Source organism: Oreochromis aureus, linkage group 1 (genome assembly GCF_013358895.1).
Source record: "Oreochromis aureus strain Israel breed Guangdong linkage group 1, ZZ_aureus, whole genome shotgun sequence".
Taxonomy (NCBI): Eukaryota; Metazoa; Chordata; class Actinopteri; order Cichliformes; family Cichlidae; genus Oreochromis; species Oreochromis aureus.
In genome coordinates, this window is record NC_052942.1 from 17,352,058 (window position 1) to 17,370,939 (window position 18,882).

At 42.7% G+C, this 18,882-nt stretch overlaps 1 protein-coding gene across 2 annotated transcripts in view; it reads right to left on the reverse strand.

Annotated features, from left to right (window-relative positions):
* Positions 1–18,496, reverse strand: part of pcdh17 (protocadherin 17) — a 63,362-nt gene extending 44,866 nt beyond the window's left edge. The window contains exons 1-2 of one of the 2 annotated variants that reach the window (XM_039609281.1): positions 17,714–18,496; positions 14,359–16,945 (exon numbers count right to left, since the gene is read on the reverse strand). In XM_039609281.1, coding sequence (XP_039465215.1) covers positions 14,359–16,644 — 2,286 coding nt within the window. In that variant the 5' untranslated portion in view covers positions 16,645–16,945; positions 17,714–18,496. Of the gene's footprint in view, positions 1–14,148; positions 16,946–17,713 lie in introns of both variants that reach the window. The other variant, XM_031729577.2, reaches the window with a different exon arrangement.
* Positions 18,497–18,882: the final 386 nt, after the last annotated feature.

The window sequence follows — 18,882 nt, forward strand, 5'->3', positions numbered from 1 at the left end:
CACTGGCAACACACGACAGATGCTCTGTACTATGGCAAACTGTCAGCGTCTCTTTTTTTTCATTGCTTTTCTTAAATGAAAGTAAATGAAACCAATTTGAATGTGACCCACTTTATGATGCATCTGTGGTATGAAATCAAATCCCAGGAATTCAAGATGAGTGTTTCAGAAAAAAAAGAAATCAATAAAAAACATGCATGTATTGCAGAATAAAAGACGATTGATCTGATCAGACCATCAACGAGGGAAATGCAAATGACTGTTAATAAATATTTCATGTTTAATAAAAACATCCTCTTTCTATACATGTTAGAAATCTTGAAATCCAGACACTGAATGTTTTGTGTACACAGATGCATACCTTAAAAGCCAGTAGTGTGAATCTAGTAGTATTATAACACCATGTGGGGTAGTTATTCTATTAGGCATAAGCGAATGCTGCCAATCAGAGGTGTGACAGTCATTTTTTTTATCTTTTTTTTTGTAATCTCATCATATTTTTCATTTACCTATAACATCCCCAAAAAAAAGAATCATTCTAGACATATTTTTCAAACATAAGAAACAAAAAAAGAAACCCTAAGAATGCAATATTGTAAAATTGCACTGCCTGCTCACCAGCTGCTGTACATTTGTCTTTAGGCAAACTAAATGTGGGATTGCTGAAATGCCATGCAAGTGGGATATTCAAGCAGTAAAATTAATTCCAGTTTCATAAGGGTGGCATTGGCACAATTCACATCCTAACAAGCTGCAAACTAAATTCAAATTGAGTGAATTCCCATGACTGACCGTGGGGTTTTGGAATTGAGTGAGAAGTCTGCCATAATCCTCTTCTACCAGACCGGGGAATTGGTCTCTACATGTGTCAGGGTATCAGTGTATGTGTTCATCTGTGCATGTGTGTGTGTCATTGTATTATTCATGTTGTGGGGACATAAGAGTGTTTACACAGTCACATTATGAGTACCTACCGATCTTTTGGGGACAAAAGCAGGTTAGCATAAACTTAACTTAAACGAATTCATGTTTAAAGGGCAAAACTCAGTTTAAGGCTATACTTTACAAAGTTTTAGGGCACCTAAGTAACAAATTCAATAACATAGTCCATATGAAAACTGCATATATTTAACTCAAGTTGAGAAACTCAGACCTATATAGGTAGATCATTGTATTATAAACTACATAATAAATCCAAGCTGTTACTAGCCAATAGATTGTGTTTGCTTGATATGCCCACATGGACTGAAACTTGGATTTTCCTGCCAGTGTTTTGATATAAACACAAACTCATAACTGAAGGATTTCATATCAGCTTTTACTCCATTTTTGCTATTGTTTTAAATGGCCCTGAGGTATTGGACACCATGAACAGAGGTCAAAGTTCAAGCAATTTGAGCTTTGACCACTGTGAGTGCACAAACTCATGACAGCGCTTACTGCAGGTGTGCTTTGGTCAACACAGCGACAAACTGTTGTGGTGTAGCTTAAGCCATTTAAAATTATTGGTTTCAGAGCTCTGTGGTGTTGCTGGCACACACTGAGTCTCAAAGGTCCACAGAAGTTATGATTAGGCGAGTAGGGTAGGTCTGCCAAAAATGAATCTAAGTCAGTATAAATGTCCCACCGTGGGAAAATGTGTCTGTGTGTGTGTGTGTGGATCCAGTGAAGGAATATATTTATTAACCAGTAACTGTGCCTTTAGTGATGTCATTCCAAAACTAAACTCACCAATTTTCAACATGTTTATTTAATTGCATTATGTCATAAACACTTAGGAATTAGGCACATCTTGCTCATACTGAGATATACCCAATTTTTTCTTCTGAACTGCCACGATTCCTCCTGATTTAATTGCCGTCATGCCTGATGTGAGCCCAGAAGAAGATGGGTGCACTGCGATCACAGAGTGTTCGAACTTGATAAGCAACAATACTGTGGTGAGACTGTGGTCTTTAAACAATCCTCAGTTGGTACTAAGGGGCCCAACGTGCCATTAAAACACCACCAGCCTGTTGACGTGAGGCAGGATTGATTCATGCTTTCACATAGTTTACACCAAATTCTAAAACATGCCATCCAAATGCAAAAAACTGCAGAAACTGAGACTCAGCACCAACAATAGTCCATTCATCTGATCAGAGAAATAATGTGTCATTTCAAAAGATCTTTCAAAAGATCAGATACACCATTACAGGATCTGTTGAGAAATTCTATGCTATGCTACCTAGCAACCATTTATATCCTTTGTTAAAAGTATGGCAGCTTATTAACACATAACCCCAATGTTATTAGTGTACTCAATGTATTAGACAAAATGACTGCTCATTTTTATATATTACTGAGAAAACATATCAGTCATTTCTGACTATGTTTATATCCTTGATCTTATATTCTAAGTGTAGGCTAGCGGAGGATTGAGATTAAATTGTTTTCTCATCTCAGTTTTTATAGTCTTTACTCTATTTTGCCATGGAAAAGATAAAATATTAGGACATTTTGCCACTATGACCTGTAGCCGCAGTTTTCCTGGTCTTAGCTGACATGAGTGGCACCCAGTGCGGTCTTCTGTATTGAGATGCTCTTCTGCACACCATGGTTGTATTGAGAGGTTATTTAAATTAATGCTGCATTTGTATCAGCTCTGTGATATTTTATCATTTTATTTTTTTTAGACCATTCTCTGTAAAACCTAGAGATGGCTGTGCAGGAAAATCCCAGTAGATCAGCAGTTTGTGAAATACTCAGACCAGCCCATCTGCTACCAACAGGCAGGTTCAGAGTCTCTTAAATCACCTTTCTTCCCCATTCTGATGCTCAGTTGTTATCATGTGATTGGCTGATTAGATATTTGCATTAACGAGCAGCTCAACAGGTTCTCCTAATAAAGTGTGCAGTGAATGTATGTGAATGAAGTGGTGACTGAGACGAGTGTGTATTCATATACTATTCTGGAGCCAGAATAATGAAGTGCAGTCGCAGTTATGTGCAGAGCAGTATAATGAGGCAGCCTGTTCGGTAGTTGGCAGTCAAATACCAAGCCAAAAATAATTATATAGGACCTGGAAATTAAATAAAATTGCCCTAAATTACAGCCTCCTTAAAAAAAAAGAGGCAGACTGGAACATGTTGTGACCATATCTCTATTTTCCAAAAAGTACGCCTCGTTCTAATCTTACTCAAAAATTAAAGGCCTTGTTAAATTTGCAGTCATCTTCTGCAGTATTACTGTATGGATGGCGTTCCTACCAGCACTGCCGTTTATAAATACAACAACAATGGCAACAATTCAGCAGGCAATTCAGTCTCAGCTGCCATCTCTGCAGCCAGCTCGCAGAAAACTTTTCTGAAGAGGAGGGGCGTGACAACACGGCATGTTTGTTCTTCTATCAACACAATCCACATCTGTGGCAGTTTAGCCTCAGGAGTAAATGATAAATGTGGCTTTTGGCATACATATTTATTCCAACACACAAAAACCCTTAACGCAGCAGTTTGCCAGCTTTCTAAAATAGCAGTGTTGTTTTCCCTCAATGCTTGAGACATTTTATGTAGACTAACCAGCTGGTCTGGGAAGCTTACAGCTGGGACCAGTCTTATTATTATTGATAAAGGAAAATATGTGAACTTGGGGTAAAAGAGAAGTGAATGAGGAATGGGAGTTAGAGGACTTTAGCTAAAGCTACATTATTTATACACCTTTGAAAGTGAGGGGAACGCATGAAAAAAAGAAAAGGTGTGTAGTGTATGATCTTGATGCACTAGATACTAATCATTCAGTACTTGCTCATCAATAGTTACAAAAGCTCTGCAGTTAACTGAAGTCATGAGTCAGCTTTGACCTTCCTTAACTCATTATTCCAACGCCAAGTCAGCCCGAAAATCTAAAGCAGAGGTAACACACTGTTCATATGTAAGTGTAGGAAAGAGCAGGAATATAGTATTTGAGCACTAAGCACTTTTCAATTTGAAGTAAAAAGTCTGACAGCTTGATAAATATGCTTGTTTGTTTTGGTTCAGAAGACTGACAGCCCCCTAATGTCTGTTCACTAAATATGAACTTTATGGTGACAACAAGACTTGAATGTTCAGCTATCAAATCAACCAATCACAGCAATTCAGTGCATTTAGGCCTGCAGCCTGGTCTCCTGAAGCTCAACTTGAGGATCAGAATGGGGAAGGTGATTTAAGCAATTCTGGATATGGCTGGTCTGAGTATCTCAGAAACTGCTGATCTGCTGAGACTTTCTCCACACCACCATCTCTTGGGTTTGAAGAAAAAGGTTGTGAAAAGAGAAAATATCCAGTGAGCGGCTGTTCTCTGGGTGAAAATGCCTTGTTGATGTCAGAGATCAGAGGAGAATGGCCAGGCTGCTTGGAGGTGATAGGAAGGCAACATTAACTCCAAAATCCACTTGATATAACCAAGGTTTGCAGAAAAGCATCACTTAAAACACAGCATGTTGAAACATGAAGCAAGTGAGCATCGGCAGCAAAAGACCACACCGGCTCACCAAAATTAGACAACAGAAGGTTGGATTTGGTGTAAAGAGCATGAAAGCATGGATCTAACCTGTCTTGCATCAGCAGTTCAGATTGGTGTTGATTGTGTAATGTTTGCAGGGATTTTTTTGTTTGTTTTTTTTTCTACACTTTGGGTCCCTTAGTACCAACTGAGAATTGTTGGTGGTTATGTCCATCCCACTATAACCACAGTGGACCAGTCTTCAGATGGCTGCTTCAAACAGCATAACACAAAATGTCACAAAGCTCAAATCATCTCAAACTGGTTTCCTGAACATGACAATGAGTTCACTGCACTCAAATTGCCTCCACAGTCATCAGATCTCAATCCAATAGAGCACCTTTGGGATGTGGTGGAACAGGAGACTGATATCATGGTTGTGCAGCTGACAAATCTGCAGCACGTCAATACGAACAGAAATCTCTCTGAGGTGAGCTTCTAGCACTTTTTTGAATCTGTGCCATAAAGAATTTAAGGCAGGACTCAAGGCAAAATTGGGCCCAACCAAAGTGTACCTAAAAAGTTTGCTGGTGAGTGTGTGATTACTGATAATAACTATTAAAAGGGTGATAACGTTGAAAAGGATACACAGAGCCAGTCCAGCCAAGCACAGTTGTTAAGCTAAGTTAAGCAAACAGTCTGCTTGCTATAGCAAGAAATAGTTAGCAAATAGCTACAGCCAGACACAAAGGCTATGTAAGTTACCATCTCCATGTTTAAAGTGACCACATTGAAACTGTAAACTGCCCCAGGATAGCCCCACCCTCACCCACATGTTTCATATGACAATGACAACAGCAGTTTTTTTAGGCATATCACCTAGCCCTAGTTAGTATACTTGTATATGGCACACAGACAAAATGAGGTTCAAGCTAATATTTTGGTAACATTGTCGGGAACTGCTGCAATTATTATGCAAAATTCATTCTAAAGGGCGAAGAAAATAATTCTTCTTTCATATCTTTAATATAATTAAATAATGGGGATTTACACAAGTAACTAGAAATATCTACAGAGTAGGGCAAACACTCAAGAATACATAAAAGGCATTCATAAAATAAACTCACCAAGTCTGTATCCTTCAGCTTTTGGAGTCATTTGTAATAAGCTAGTGTTTGACTTCGGCTTATGTTCACATTTTCCAACTAATATTATTAAACCCTCTCATCTTGTACTTATCCAACATGTATTCTATTTTTATTTAGGAAAAAAAAGAAAGAAATAAAAAGCTTTTTTTGTAATTTAGTGCTAAAACAAGCCATCACAAATTGTGGTCTTGTTTGTGGGTTAACAAGACAGAAGCTGAGCGCTTGTGAACAAAATCATTAAAGAGCAAATTATTCCGTTTGAATTGATGGAGGAAGAGCCATTCTGTGGATGAAAGGATTTTAGATATTTCCCCAAAGCAGCAAACCAAGGCCAGACGCAGATTCATAAATACACACACACAGAAAAAAAGGCACAGAACGCGTGCATATGTCTAATATCAATACATGCACAAGTGCACATACACACACCTGGGTTCTCCCTGTCTGCTGCAGATGGACTATGTTTCACTTCAAGGTGACCTATCTACTGTACATGTATCGGGTCAGCGGGGGTGAGGTAGCTTAGCCAAGGAAGGAGTGGAAGACAGAAAGGATCCTGTCCGTGCACCTGGGTAAAGGCTGACAGAAAAGGCTTTAGGATAATTCTCCGTTGTCAAAGCTCTGGACGTTGGTTTCTCTCGCTCTCTTTTAAGTGTGTCTATGGTGCATTAAGAATCTGTCAGAGCAGCTTTAGTATTAATCAGCTAGCCCACAGAAGAAACAATCGCACATAATCTCGCGCTCTAAACCCCACTGACCTTCTCTTCAAATGCATAGATGAACTCCCCTTCAAACCACAGTCATTTAAAGACACACACAGAGGCAAGCACACACACACACACACACTCTCATAGGCCCTGGCACCAGCGCTGGTAATTTGTTTCCTCCCCGCTCTCACCCTCCCTTGCAGACTACCTGATTGGTTTCTCCCACGGCTGCACCCATGTCTCTCCACCTGGGAGTACATAGACTCAGCGTGTCAACGTGACCTCAGAAGAGGACGCATTTTTAGACAGTGTGTATGTGCATGTGTGTGTGTGTGAAGAGAGACGTTTTACCCCATCAATCCAGGGAGTAGAGACGAGGGGAGAGGGAGAAGGAGAAGAGAGGAAACAGGAGAAAAGGAGACAAAGTTCCATTCATCATCTCAGCAGCATTGAGAGTGTATAAAAAGCAAGACGCGTTCAGAGTCATCACTGAGCCAACGCTTCCATCGTGGTACTTCATTTATTAGGACAGTGCGCAGATCAATACGCCAGACATATACACCCTGTACTGTTGACAAGATAATCTCATCATTATGAATTTGGCTTGGGTCGTCAGTAACATGAGCAATCGCGACGCTTATCAGAGATGACAAGAGCAGAAAGAAAGGGAACCCTAAAATGGGGAGAGAAAGAAAGCACGGGAAAGCCAGGGAAGAGCGAGCGAGCGCGAGTTCTTCTTTTACTAAACAATGCTCAGAGCGATAGATAATGAAAAACAGTATTTCAGTACCAAACAGAGCAAAAATCAATAAGAAATGGAGCAAACCAGCAATTGATCTGTATGCTAAAGGCCCCAAAAAGATTTCTCTCTAAGACATAAACCCAGAGAGGGGGGCCAATTGAGTACATCTGTGTAGTACAATAGAAAAAGATGAGACCGGCCAAATATCCCATTTTCAATACACCATTAGCACTCTGCATCACCATCGCTACCCCGAAGAGCAGGCAGAGGCGACGTCTGACGACAAATCTTGTGTGCCCACCACTTAAAGGGCCTTTTGTTTAGACAATAACATCTGAGAGCGCCGACTCATTCGCCTCTGTTGCCACAAACACATAACAGCCACTGCAAAACACAGCGGCTGTCAATTCCCTTCAGACGCGCGCAGGGCTTTAGACATGGGAGTCAGATTTCAAACTGCGCTACAGATAAGCTGGAACAGAAGAGACAGTGGGATCTCTGGATCGCTCTTATTAGAGCGTCAGACGTTCGCAGACACATTCACAGCACGTGCACGCAAAAAACAGAGAGTGGCAGAGTGAGGAAACAAAAAAGATGCTCCTCATATTGCAGCAAATTGTAATTTCCTGATTGGGAAGAGTGTAATGTACTCTCCCAATCAGTAGTGATTGCGTAAAGGGGAAGAAGTTGTTTGGAAACAGATTGTTTTTGACACGCAGTTAGGTGAATTTAGAGGAAATAAAACGGTACTCATTGTGTATCCCTCCAATCAATTAATCTCATTACTAATGTAGCTGTGGAAGTGCTGAACTGTAAAAGGCAAGGACATGGGAAGAGAGAGAGAGAAGGAGAGAGGCGAGCGGGATAAATCACTCCTCTAATACTAATGAGATAGAAGGTGAGAACAGATTCGCATAACTCATTCTTTCGGCTGCGTGTTGTTTCTGCAGCACATGCCTAGGGGGCACGGTGAAGGAAGATGTGGCAGAAATAAAAGCTCTCTCCGGTTGGACCGGCGCCAAGACACAGCGGAGCGAGCGAGTTCTACTTTGTTTGACTTTGAAAGTGTTTGATTTACAGCAAGGAGACCCAGCTGCTGGCAGCTCAAAGAATGCATTGCCACACCGTGTGCAGCACGCAGCCGTCGGTGTGCTTGTGTATGTTAGCGCGCGTTACTGTGTGGTCACTTTTATCTATACCCATCTATTGCTGCGGCTGAGACACCCCGCTGCCTAAAACGTTAAGTCTAAAGACCCCAGGGGGGATCTAAGAGTCTTCAGGGGGCAGGCGGCCACTACAGGGAAGCCCATTCCAATCTGAGGGAACCAGCAAGACCGGTGCTTCAGAGCACAGCCGGTGGTAGCTCTGAGGGTATGTGTGTGCACGCACACAAACCCCCCCACAAACACAGGTAGACACATGGTAGCTGAATGCTAGATTCCTCCACTGTGAAGGTTATGCTTTATGTTGTGTTCTCGTTTGTTTGGGAGCTCTGTTAATGCCTGGTTGGCTCCTTGTGCCTGACTTGTTTGAGCACAATGCCAGCAGCAACAAGGTAACTAGGGACATGCACAAATGTTTATTTATCACAATCTTCCGTCTTCCTTTTATTTTTCTCCCCCTCCTTGAATGAAATATGACGCATCGGAGGGTATTCTCTTTAAAAAGGAACACCTTACAGTAGAAAGATTGTAAAGTGACAGCATCCACGGTGTAGGCGTGCATCTGCCAGTGTCAGCGTGGTCAGGAAAATAAGGCACAGCGGCAGCCAACATAGGCAACATCAGCTCATGGTCTCAGCAGCCTTGTAATTACAGAACAGCAGAGTAATTAATAAGTCGCAAAGGACTCGCCAGCTCGCATATGAAAAGTAAACCAAGCTAATCAACGGCACTTGCTGCTCAATGGAATGACATGATAAGATGAAGCTCTGGTGTCAGGGAATTAGGCAGAAGAGTGCTGCTCATCCACTCCACCTCTATTACACACACACACACACATAGAGGCACACACAAACACACAATAACTAAGGAGTGGATGTCTACTGACAAGCCACAGTCTTATTATCATGCCCATGTCATCTCCAATAGGCTGCTTCCTACTGAACCAAGCAAATTGGTTTAATGTGTCCGGCCAATTTGGCTATCACAGAGCTCAACTTGTGTTTTCATATCCTGTCTCTTTCTCTACCCTCGCAAAAAAAAAAAGAGAATACAATTCTTCCATTGCCTTGCACTGTCACCCCGCTGGGTCTGTTAAAAATAATGAAATTACGCAGCGCACAGGCACAGCAGCTGGCTAAAAGGACATCTAAATAACACCAAAATATGGCACTCTTTACATACAGCACATTGTTTTTGTCTCCTCTGTATCCATTTCAGTTTGATCCACAGTTTGATTTGACTTGAGTTTAAGTTACAGAGAAGGAGTGCGTGTGTGTAGCGGTGAGCATATAGTCAGGGGCCAACATTTCAATTATTCAGCAGGGTTACTTGGATTTTTGAAAACTTGCAATAAATAAAACATTGACTTCTACAGCTGCAGTGAAATCTCAAGCAAATTCACCGGATACTCGTAGCATCTATATTTGCAATGAACTGTTAATTGCACGAATGGAAGTTTTACGCCTGTGAGTCTGTGTGATGTTTTCTGTGTCTAAAGAAAACATTAACAGTGAGCGAGGAAGACAAAGACATCAGATGTGTGCGTTACTACCACACCGGACTTTTCTAAAGTCTTTCAGGTAACTTTTCTAAAAATCTAAAAGCGTCACAGCCCCACAAGTAGAGGGGAAAACGAAACGCACCGTAAGGACAGGAACGAAGCGAGCGAACGCTCAAATTCTGCTTCTGTCAGAGAGTCTCCGTCTTCTGTTTCCATCTTGGCTGGCGTTCTTGCCCACCGTCTTCCGCCCATTTCCACAAATATGTAGCCAGAGACCGTCAATGCTTATCGTGACATCTTCCGCTTTCCTCTGATTTGTTAAATGATTTATTAATGAAAGAGGATGCAAACATAGCTGCTGTTCTGTGCATTACAAGAGCTGCTACAGCAATGCTGTTGAAGCGTGCACCTTTGCAAGCACCACAGATGAAAATGCCAATAATGGCAACTAATAAACAAAAGCGTTTCTGTGTTTTGGCTTAAGAGAGATGTCCTGATTTACAGCTCTTCCCTCAGGCAACGCTCTACTGGTATCTATCATATGAGCTTTGGGGAGATGAAGAAAAAAATAAAACTGCTTATTAATAATTCAGATTTTCAGTGTGTAGCGTTATGTACAGTAGCAGCAGGTTTATTTGAGGAAATATGAAGATATACCCTGAGGTAAGCTGATATTTTTTAAGGACTGGCAAGCTCAAATAAAACTAATCTTGCCCGGTGACTCAGAGGCTCAACTGGGGGACAAATGCACACAAATTGCAAAAAGTTGTTGTTGTTTTTTTTTTAAACTGTCTCCCATTCCTGAAATGACTGCCTGCGCATCCAGTTGCTATGCTGTCGATCAAGGTTTCAGTGCGTACAGGTTTACCAAACTTGTTCCAACAGAAAGCTCCGAAGGAAAGTAGTTATCTAAAGATGAAGGGAGAGAAATGAAATAAAGAGTGCTTTTCTATTCACTGCCTCAGTGGCCACTGAGGTGTGGGAGCAATTTCAATACAATGCACAGCGGAGGCTTTGATAAGACTTTTCAGCGGAATCCTCAAAAACAGTTCTCACACGTGCATCTGTGTGTTTGGGTGCACGAGCGCGCGCGTTTCTTGGAGGAAGGGCGTTTCAACGTTCGGACAAATACAAGATTGTCACGCTCATAAAAGAGTAGGGGCTCTGTCACGGAGCCTGCCAGCTAAAGGCTTAAATCACACGCCTGGAATACACAATGACGTTAAACCCACACACATCCACACACACTCACACAATCTCCCTAAATTATGCAGAGTAAGACCATTCCTCGAAGCATCAATTTTCAACATCTGCTCCGGCTACATTGCTGGCAGGTATGTGCTCAGTCCAAACAGATGAAAACAGTGATTTTTTATTTTGTTTGTTTGTTTCTTCTTCTTACTAAGTAGGGTTTTCAAATGATCACAGTCACCACACTTGACGTTTGTTTTTATTCCAGGAATATTTAATTCACCGAATAGGATTTTGGATCTTTTTATTGTGTGTGAACTCAATCCCAAAATTCCATAAATCCAGATATTGCCACTCAAAGAAGTGCGGCTGCTCGCCTGGCAAATCCACAAGAAAAAAAAATTATGCGATATTTCATGTGTTTGAATGTCTGGCATTTCTCATTAAAGCAGCAGGGAGTCTTCTTTGCAAATGACAAGTGACAATGTCAAGTCAGCAGAGACTGGAGCCCCGTTCCTCCCCGTCACCCCACACAAGGCAGAATGCCGCCACCTAAAGGCAGCTCTTATAGCCTTCCTGACACCCCCTTTTCTTTTCTTTTTTTTTTTTTGCCTTTGTATTACTTGCACCTTATTAACACGAACGGTCTCCCACTAAGACAAGAATCTGTTTAATTAGAGTTTTGTGGTGAATCTAATTAGAAACACTCAAAACTCAAAACAAATCAATATGATAAAATATGGGCCGTTTGAACGCCATGACACAAGGTGTCTTTAACTGTTTGGTTACAGTGATGATGTCAGCTGTTCACAAAAGTAAAAGAAATGAAAAGAAAAGAGGAACGTGCAAACTAGGTGCACATGGCTGCCTAAAGCATGTTCGTGACAGATTGGACTTGGGCTAAGTGTGAAGTGATGGAAAGTAATTCCTTCTTCCCGAACACTGAGACAATTTGCTGCAGACTGGTCTTAACCTTGATTCTACGCTAAGTAATTCCCTTCAACGCCTTAAGGAAAATTAGGCATCATTACATATCATCCATCTTCTTATTCCAGGAATTCTCTCTACAAATGAATCTGGCACTGTGGTGACAATGATAAGGTCAGCAGAGCTCTGCTGATGTGTTCGTATTATTCCCTTCTCCCAGCTAGAAACCAGCCCTAGCCTTTCTGCCAGCTCACTGCTATAAAACATCATTAGAGGCCAACAGGAGTATGGAGAAAGACTGGAAGTTGAAGACAACTACAGCGGCTCTACTTGGAACAAGTTTGGTAAACCTGTATGTACAGATGAAGACAGTGGCACTAAGGTGCCCTTGTGAAAGTGAGTGACCATGTGATATGCTCACCCAGTTTATCCATCTCCTCATTTATTTTTTTCCCATATAGCCTCTCCTTTGTGACAACCGTAGTGACAGATGGGCTGAGAGGCCTTGGGATCGATAGAAGGGGAATTCTGTCTTTGTTTCCTGACATTTTTCCCATAGCCACGCTAGCCGACTCAGGTTACTTACTGTCCACGCGCAGGGAGAAGCGAGGATGGCGTAGGGAGGAGGGAGGAATGAGATACGCTTCTGTAAAGCCTCTGAAGAAACTTAATGCCTCAGGCCATCTCCCTCTACACAGGTTTCTGTTGAATAATACAATAGAGCACCCTGCACGCCTGATGCGTCGAAGGGGACCGTCTGTAAACAAGACACCAAGGAATGTGTTGTTGCCTTTCCTGCTAGTTTCCCCTTTGACAGTCTGAATAAAGAGCGAAAAGGAAGCTCTCAAACTATGTGTGTGCATGTGTGTCTGTGTGTGAGACAGCCTCGTGTTGTCCAATTCATCATCACTACATTAGCAGAGAAACAGCCTGCAGAAAGGCCCAGCAATTATTCTCTCTCTCTGATTAGGAAGCCTTAACGATCTTTTTGCTGACCCTTGCCCTATGCAGCTGGTTCATAATAGAAGCAGGGATGAGGCTGAGAGTGAGAACGACAGACAGTGGTCTTCCTCCCTGGTGGGAATATGTCACATCTGATCACCGTCATGATCAAGTCCACGTCCACTGAAAGCAGTGGGGAAGCAAAAAATGTAAAAAAAATAAAAAATAAAATAAAAATTAATAAAGTGCAACTGGCAAAAATGTCATGCCCTAACAGTGTGAAGCAGTATAAGACTATGATATAAAATTCAGTGCCAAATCATAGCATATGTTCTCTCAAGGCACTTAACACATTAAGGTCATGGCACCAGAGCATAGCATTGTCAGCTGAAAAACCAACAAGCACTTGGAGAGAGTGGGGAAGAAGATGGAGGTTCTTTTAGCAGGAAGAAACTTACAGAACCAGAATCAGGGTGGGCGGCCGCTTTGGCCAGAGTAACGGGTAAATATCGCAATAAGGGTAAACTGTGCCACGACTGCCCATTATCCCCAGCATTACATACCAATGTCTTAAGCAGGCTCTAATCCTTGTCTGACACGACAGACTTTTAATGGGCTTAAGGCCAAAGACACAGAGAAGTTATCACATTAGAGGCTTATACACCCAGTACTCCGCTCAAAGACTTATAAAGTAGCTGTGAAAATAGGTACAATCTCCTAATCTCTAGGAATTAAAACCCACTAGAATAAACCTCATATAGCTATAGAATGTCATGTCTCACCAAAAGAAAAGGGAGAAAAGAAAAAAAGAAAAAGCATCAGTCACTGCTTGGAGGAGCTTCACTATCACTTTAGGACATCTGTTGCTGTCACCCTGTATATGTTTAATTTAGAAAATATTCAGGTAAAAATCATTTAAACCAAACTGATCTAGATGTAATTTTTTGGATTAAAGCAAGAACATTTCTTTGGAATTATGACAATGGTCCAAAATAGGATATATACCTGCTTATAACACAGGCTAAGCTCTTGACTCCACAGCAATGAGATGACAGCGACTGAAAACTGATTTCAAAAGCCTGCCGTGACATATTCCAAGCACAACCGATTTGTGTTGATGTCACTGGCTCTGTTCTATGAGAGCACCAGAATGACTGTTTAATCCTTCTAATGCTCACCCCCCCTCTTCCTTTCTTGTCTTTGTCTCAGTGCTTCTGGGCCTCTCTGCCTGTCCTTGTCTTTTCTTTTTTTCTTTCATTTTACAAAACAAGGGGTGGGGGGCTGATACAGGAAGTGGGACCCTTGTGAGTCCTGTGACGTAAAAATGGTGGCACAACAGTGAAGGAGTGCAATTTCTCTTACCTGTATGATGGACATGCGGTTAGTAGGTGTGTCTGTGGTGCTGGTGACTGGGCCTGTGAAGCTGGTGTGGCATCCCACGTGGCCTTGGGGCACGCTGAGGTTATTGGCAGTGGGCTTGAGGTACATGACCTCTGACCTTGGTGAGCTGAGTGGCAGGCGTGTCTGGTAGTCAAAGTACATGGGAGAGGTGGCCAAGGAAGGGCTGCTTACCACATTCATCACATTCATGGCATCCCGCTCCTCCACCTCGCTCTGCACCAGCATGATGTCGTTCTTGTTAATCTTCTTCTTCTTCCCTTTTCCCAGCTGAGGGTGCGAGTACTCTGCAATGCGACAATTGTAAGTGCGAATCTCCTTGTTTTCCCGCTTGCACTTGATAGCTATGGTCACCATGGCAGCCAAAAGCATGATAGATATGATGCTAAGAGTTACAATAAGAGGCAAAGACATGTCCCAGTTCTGATTGTCCTTCATGTGCGGCAGTCCATCAGGAGGTCGTCCATTGGAGGCCTTGATGATGAGCCTGGCGGCAGCGGTCAGAGTCGGCTTGCCGTGGTCCGATACTCGAATGATCAGCTCAACAATGGGGCTCACGTCGTCCCAGAACGGGTGGGCCGTTCGTACCTCGCCGGTCACCGGATCAATCTCAAAGAGGTGCTCCTCATTGCCATCTGATATCTCATAGGTGAGCCGCCCACTTTCACCGTAGTCATTGTCTACCGCCCTCACTGTGGTGACAATGTAGCCAACACCAACATTACGTGGCACATGGATTTCAGCGGTATCATTCTGAAGAAGTGGCAAAACTATGACAGGGATGTTGTCATTGACATCGAGAACACTGATGCGCACTGTGGCGTTGCTCTCCAAGTGCGGAGATCCTGCATCCTTAGCCAGAACTTTGAAATCAAAATACTTTATTTGCTCATAGTTAAAAGATCGGACAGCATAGATGGCTCCATTAGCAGCATTCACATTAACATAGGTGTTGACATCACCCCCACTAACATTGGAGTTAATTATGCTGTAGTACACGGTGCCATTTTGCCCAAGGTCTGGGTCATGCGCCAGAACTGACCCCAGGTACTCCCCAGGTATGTTGTTCTCAGGAATCTGAAGAAGGTAGACTGACTTGGTAAAGCGAGGGATATTGTCATTCTCATCCAGGATCTTTACTGTGAAGGATTTTGTGGAGTTTAGAGGAGGTATACCATTGTCTTTGGCCACAATGGTGACATTGTACTCGTCCTGCATCTCTCTATCCAAGGGCCTGTCTGTCACCACTGTGTAAAAGTTGTCATAGTTCTCTTCAAGTTTAAAAGGTACATTACCTAGGACTCTGCATTGAAGCTGCCCATTCCTGCCCGAATCCTTGTCTGTGACACGGACCAGAGCAATGACAGTGCCTGGAGGAGCTGCCTCACTGATGGCCCCCTGTCTCACAGACACAAAGCCTATAGATGGCCAGTTATCATTCCTGTCAAGCACTTTAACAGTCACTTTACAATGGCCTGGGATTGGATTGGGACCTAGATCCTTTGCCTGGACGTCAATCTCAATAACTGGGCTTTCTTCATAGTCAATTTCACCCTGAATCTTTATGACCCCTGTTCTTGAATCTATGGAGAAAAGCTCTCGGATTCTCTCTGGAGCATAGCCACTAAAAGAATAGACTACTTGTCCATTGTTCCCCTCATCAGGATCGGTGGCATTTAGATCGATCAAGACTTTACCAGGAGGTGAATTTTCAGGAATTTCCACAACATACGAGGGCTGATCAAACACAGGGCTGTTATCATTGGAATCAATAACTTTAACATTTATCTGCATGGTACCTGACCTAGGATATTCACCCCCATCAGTGGCTGACAATATAAGGGTGTGATGGCTTCTTTCTTCCCGGTCTAGTGGTCGTTGAATAACTAATTCTGGGAATTTAGTCCCGTCACCACGGGATTTTACCTCCAAAGAAAAGAGATTGTAGTCATCGCGTGTTATTTGATAGGTTTTCAGGCCGTTTTCCCCTGCATCTGGGTCATGTGCGCTGGTCAGGGGAAAGCGTGTCCCTGGGACTGCATTTTCAGAAATGTCAATATCAATCTGATCCGAAGGAAACATAGGTGAGTTGTCATTGATGTCCTGAATATCTATCTTGATCATGCATATCTCCTTGTCGTTGGCAAACACTTCCATTGAGAGCTGGCACTTGGGGTTTCTCTTACACAATGTTTCCCTGTCGATGCGCTGTTTCGTATACAGCAATCCGCTTTGTGGGTCCACGTCGATGAGATGCGGGGCTGAGTTCTCCAGCACTCTGAAGTTGGCTTTCTTACCCTGTCCTCCCTGCCCAGTCTGTTCAATTCCAAGTCTGGCATCTTTGGCAATGTTCCCAATCACTGTACCCGGACCCTGCTCCTCTGGGACAGAGTAATTCAAGTTTTTCAATGTCAGGGCTTGAGCCCACAAGAGCAGGAAAAAGAAAATAGAAAGATACATCTCCACTCAGTTAAAAGCTGCTATGATCTGTGTTGAGATTAGCCCCTCCTTTTAACTGTTGATATTTTGCTCAAATGTGGTATTTCTGTTATCCAGGACAAAATAAAGAGTTCTGTTCATCATGCGAGGCCTTGACATTTGTCTTTGTGGATTGTTTTTGCTCTGTCGCTCTCTTCCTCTGCGAGCAATCTGTGGCGCTGAGCACCTAATTTATATTCAGCTGAGCATCCAGACTCATCTGAGCAATAATCGGGATCCAGTCTCCAAACAGAATAGTCACTGCAAAGTGTTCAAAAACCACCTAAGAAGGAAAACAGAAACAAGATATAGATGTTATAATATACATGAATCAATTAGCCACTCAAATGAAAAGACACTGAGCCGCACTGGCCATTCTGCCAGTAAGAAATCAGATCCACCTCTGAGCCAAAAATGAAACAAAGCTCATGTGTAATTCATCTCCACATTTACGGAGGAAGCTTGTCAATTAGTTAACCTTGGGAAGACACTCCACGCAGCATAAAATACATGGGCAAATAATGATTCTCCTTGTAGCTTATTTACTCCATAAATACCACATCCTCAGTGCATTTTTTTCAATCTATCTCTAATGTACAATGGACTACCTGACCCGAGCGCGATAATGGCCCATTCACACATTAGGAGAACTCAAACTGTAATAGGGCAACTTTAATAATGTGGTATCACTGCAGGCGTACAACTGAACACGGCCTATTGTGGCGGCTATTTGAATAAGTGTGTATAAAATGAGCCTCTTACACGCATTAACAAATCCGCATAATCCGGATATTTAAAATGAGCCTTATAAAAATTCAGAAATGAGCTGCCAACATCTCAGCACAGCCGTGTAATTCTCTCCACTCGTGCTCTCTGCCTCTCTTTCTCCCTCTTTCTGTGAGAGAGATTCATCGCTCCTTGGAAGAAGACGAAGAAGAAGCTGTTGCATCCGCATGCATAGGGATGGTTGCGAGATAAGGTTTGGAAACGAGCAACAGACAGTGGAAAAATAAGAGAAGAGATGTCAAATGATTTCAAATATATAACTTACCAAAAGAAACTGCGCAAATAGTCCAAGGATACAACAGTACAAAAAAAGACAAAAGATAATAACAATAAAAGGAGAAAGACAAAAATTAAAAACAGTCAGTTCCAACAGGGTTTAGGGAGAGTTTCGTCTCCTTAGCCCACTTCAGTAGGTGCCACCCGTATCCTCCTTCTCCTCTTTGTGAAGAGGGAGAGAGGGGGAAAAGCCACAAGCCTCCAATGCACACGCAGGCTACAGTGCAGCGCAGTGGAAATAAAAAAAAAAAAGTGCTCCAGAAAAGTATGACTGTAATGTCAATGAGCTGAAGTCCTCTCCGCTGTCTGATTAGGATGCAGCGGCTCGCCTTCTGCCTGCAGTGAGTCACCGTTCTTCAGGAAGGAAAACTGAGAAATACTCTACGAAGAAAAAGAATAAGAAGAAAGGAGGGGAAAAATCCAGATGTGTGGTAAGGTAGATCCAAAGTGAATATTTGAAAGGCAGTCAGTGTTTTTTCCGCCGTTCGAGACAGCACAGAGTTACTGATTCCCGTAGTGGCATTTTTGTCCTTGCCCGTCGTCCCCGTCAAAGTCCACGCACACACACACAGGCACACACATATATATATATATATATATATATATCTACACAGATACACAGAGAGACAGCTGCTGAGGAGGTGGTCAGCAACAACGCCGCATTCCGGCACAAGTCTCCCCTATATCTGTCAGAAAATGTGTGATTTCCTTCAGCACGCACGCACAGTCGTTATTTACTATTTCGCGCACGCAGCACAGCCCTAAGCCCACGGAGCGCTTCCTCTCACTGACTGAACTCCGGACACCGCATGGTGCATTAAACATTGTCGCTACTCCTCTGGCAGCCAATGAATTTGAAGAGGTGGGAAGAGAAGGAGGGGATTCAAAAGCCGCTGTGGGTACTGACTACAAATGATTGGTGGCTTGCAGTTCACCGGTGGCGGATGGGTTTTTTTTCAAACCGCACTTCATTGTTGTTTACAATAAAGGAAACGGTGCGTTGGGGGGGCGGGCAGGCCCGCCGACATATGCACTGGGGCCAGGATAAAGTGGTTGGAAGTGTCAGTTAGAGCATCAAAAAATAACAAGACGACAGATTTGAATCCAGTGGAAGTAAATTTCTCTGGTACAGAGAGCAGAAACCTCCCTGATCCCGAC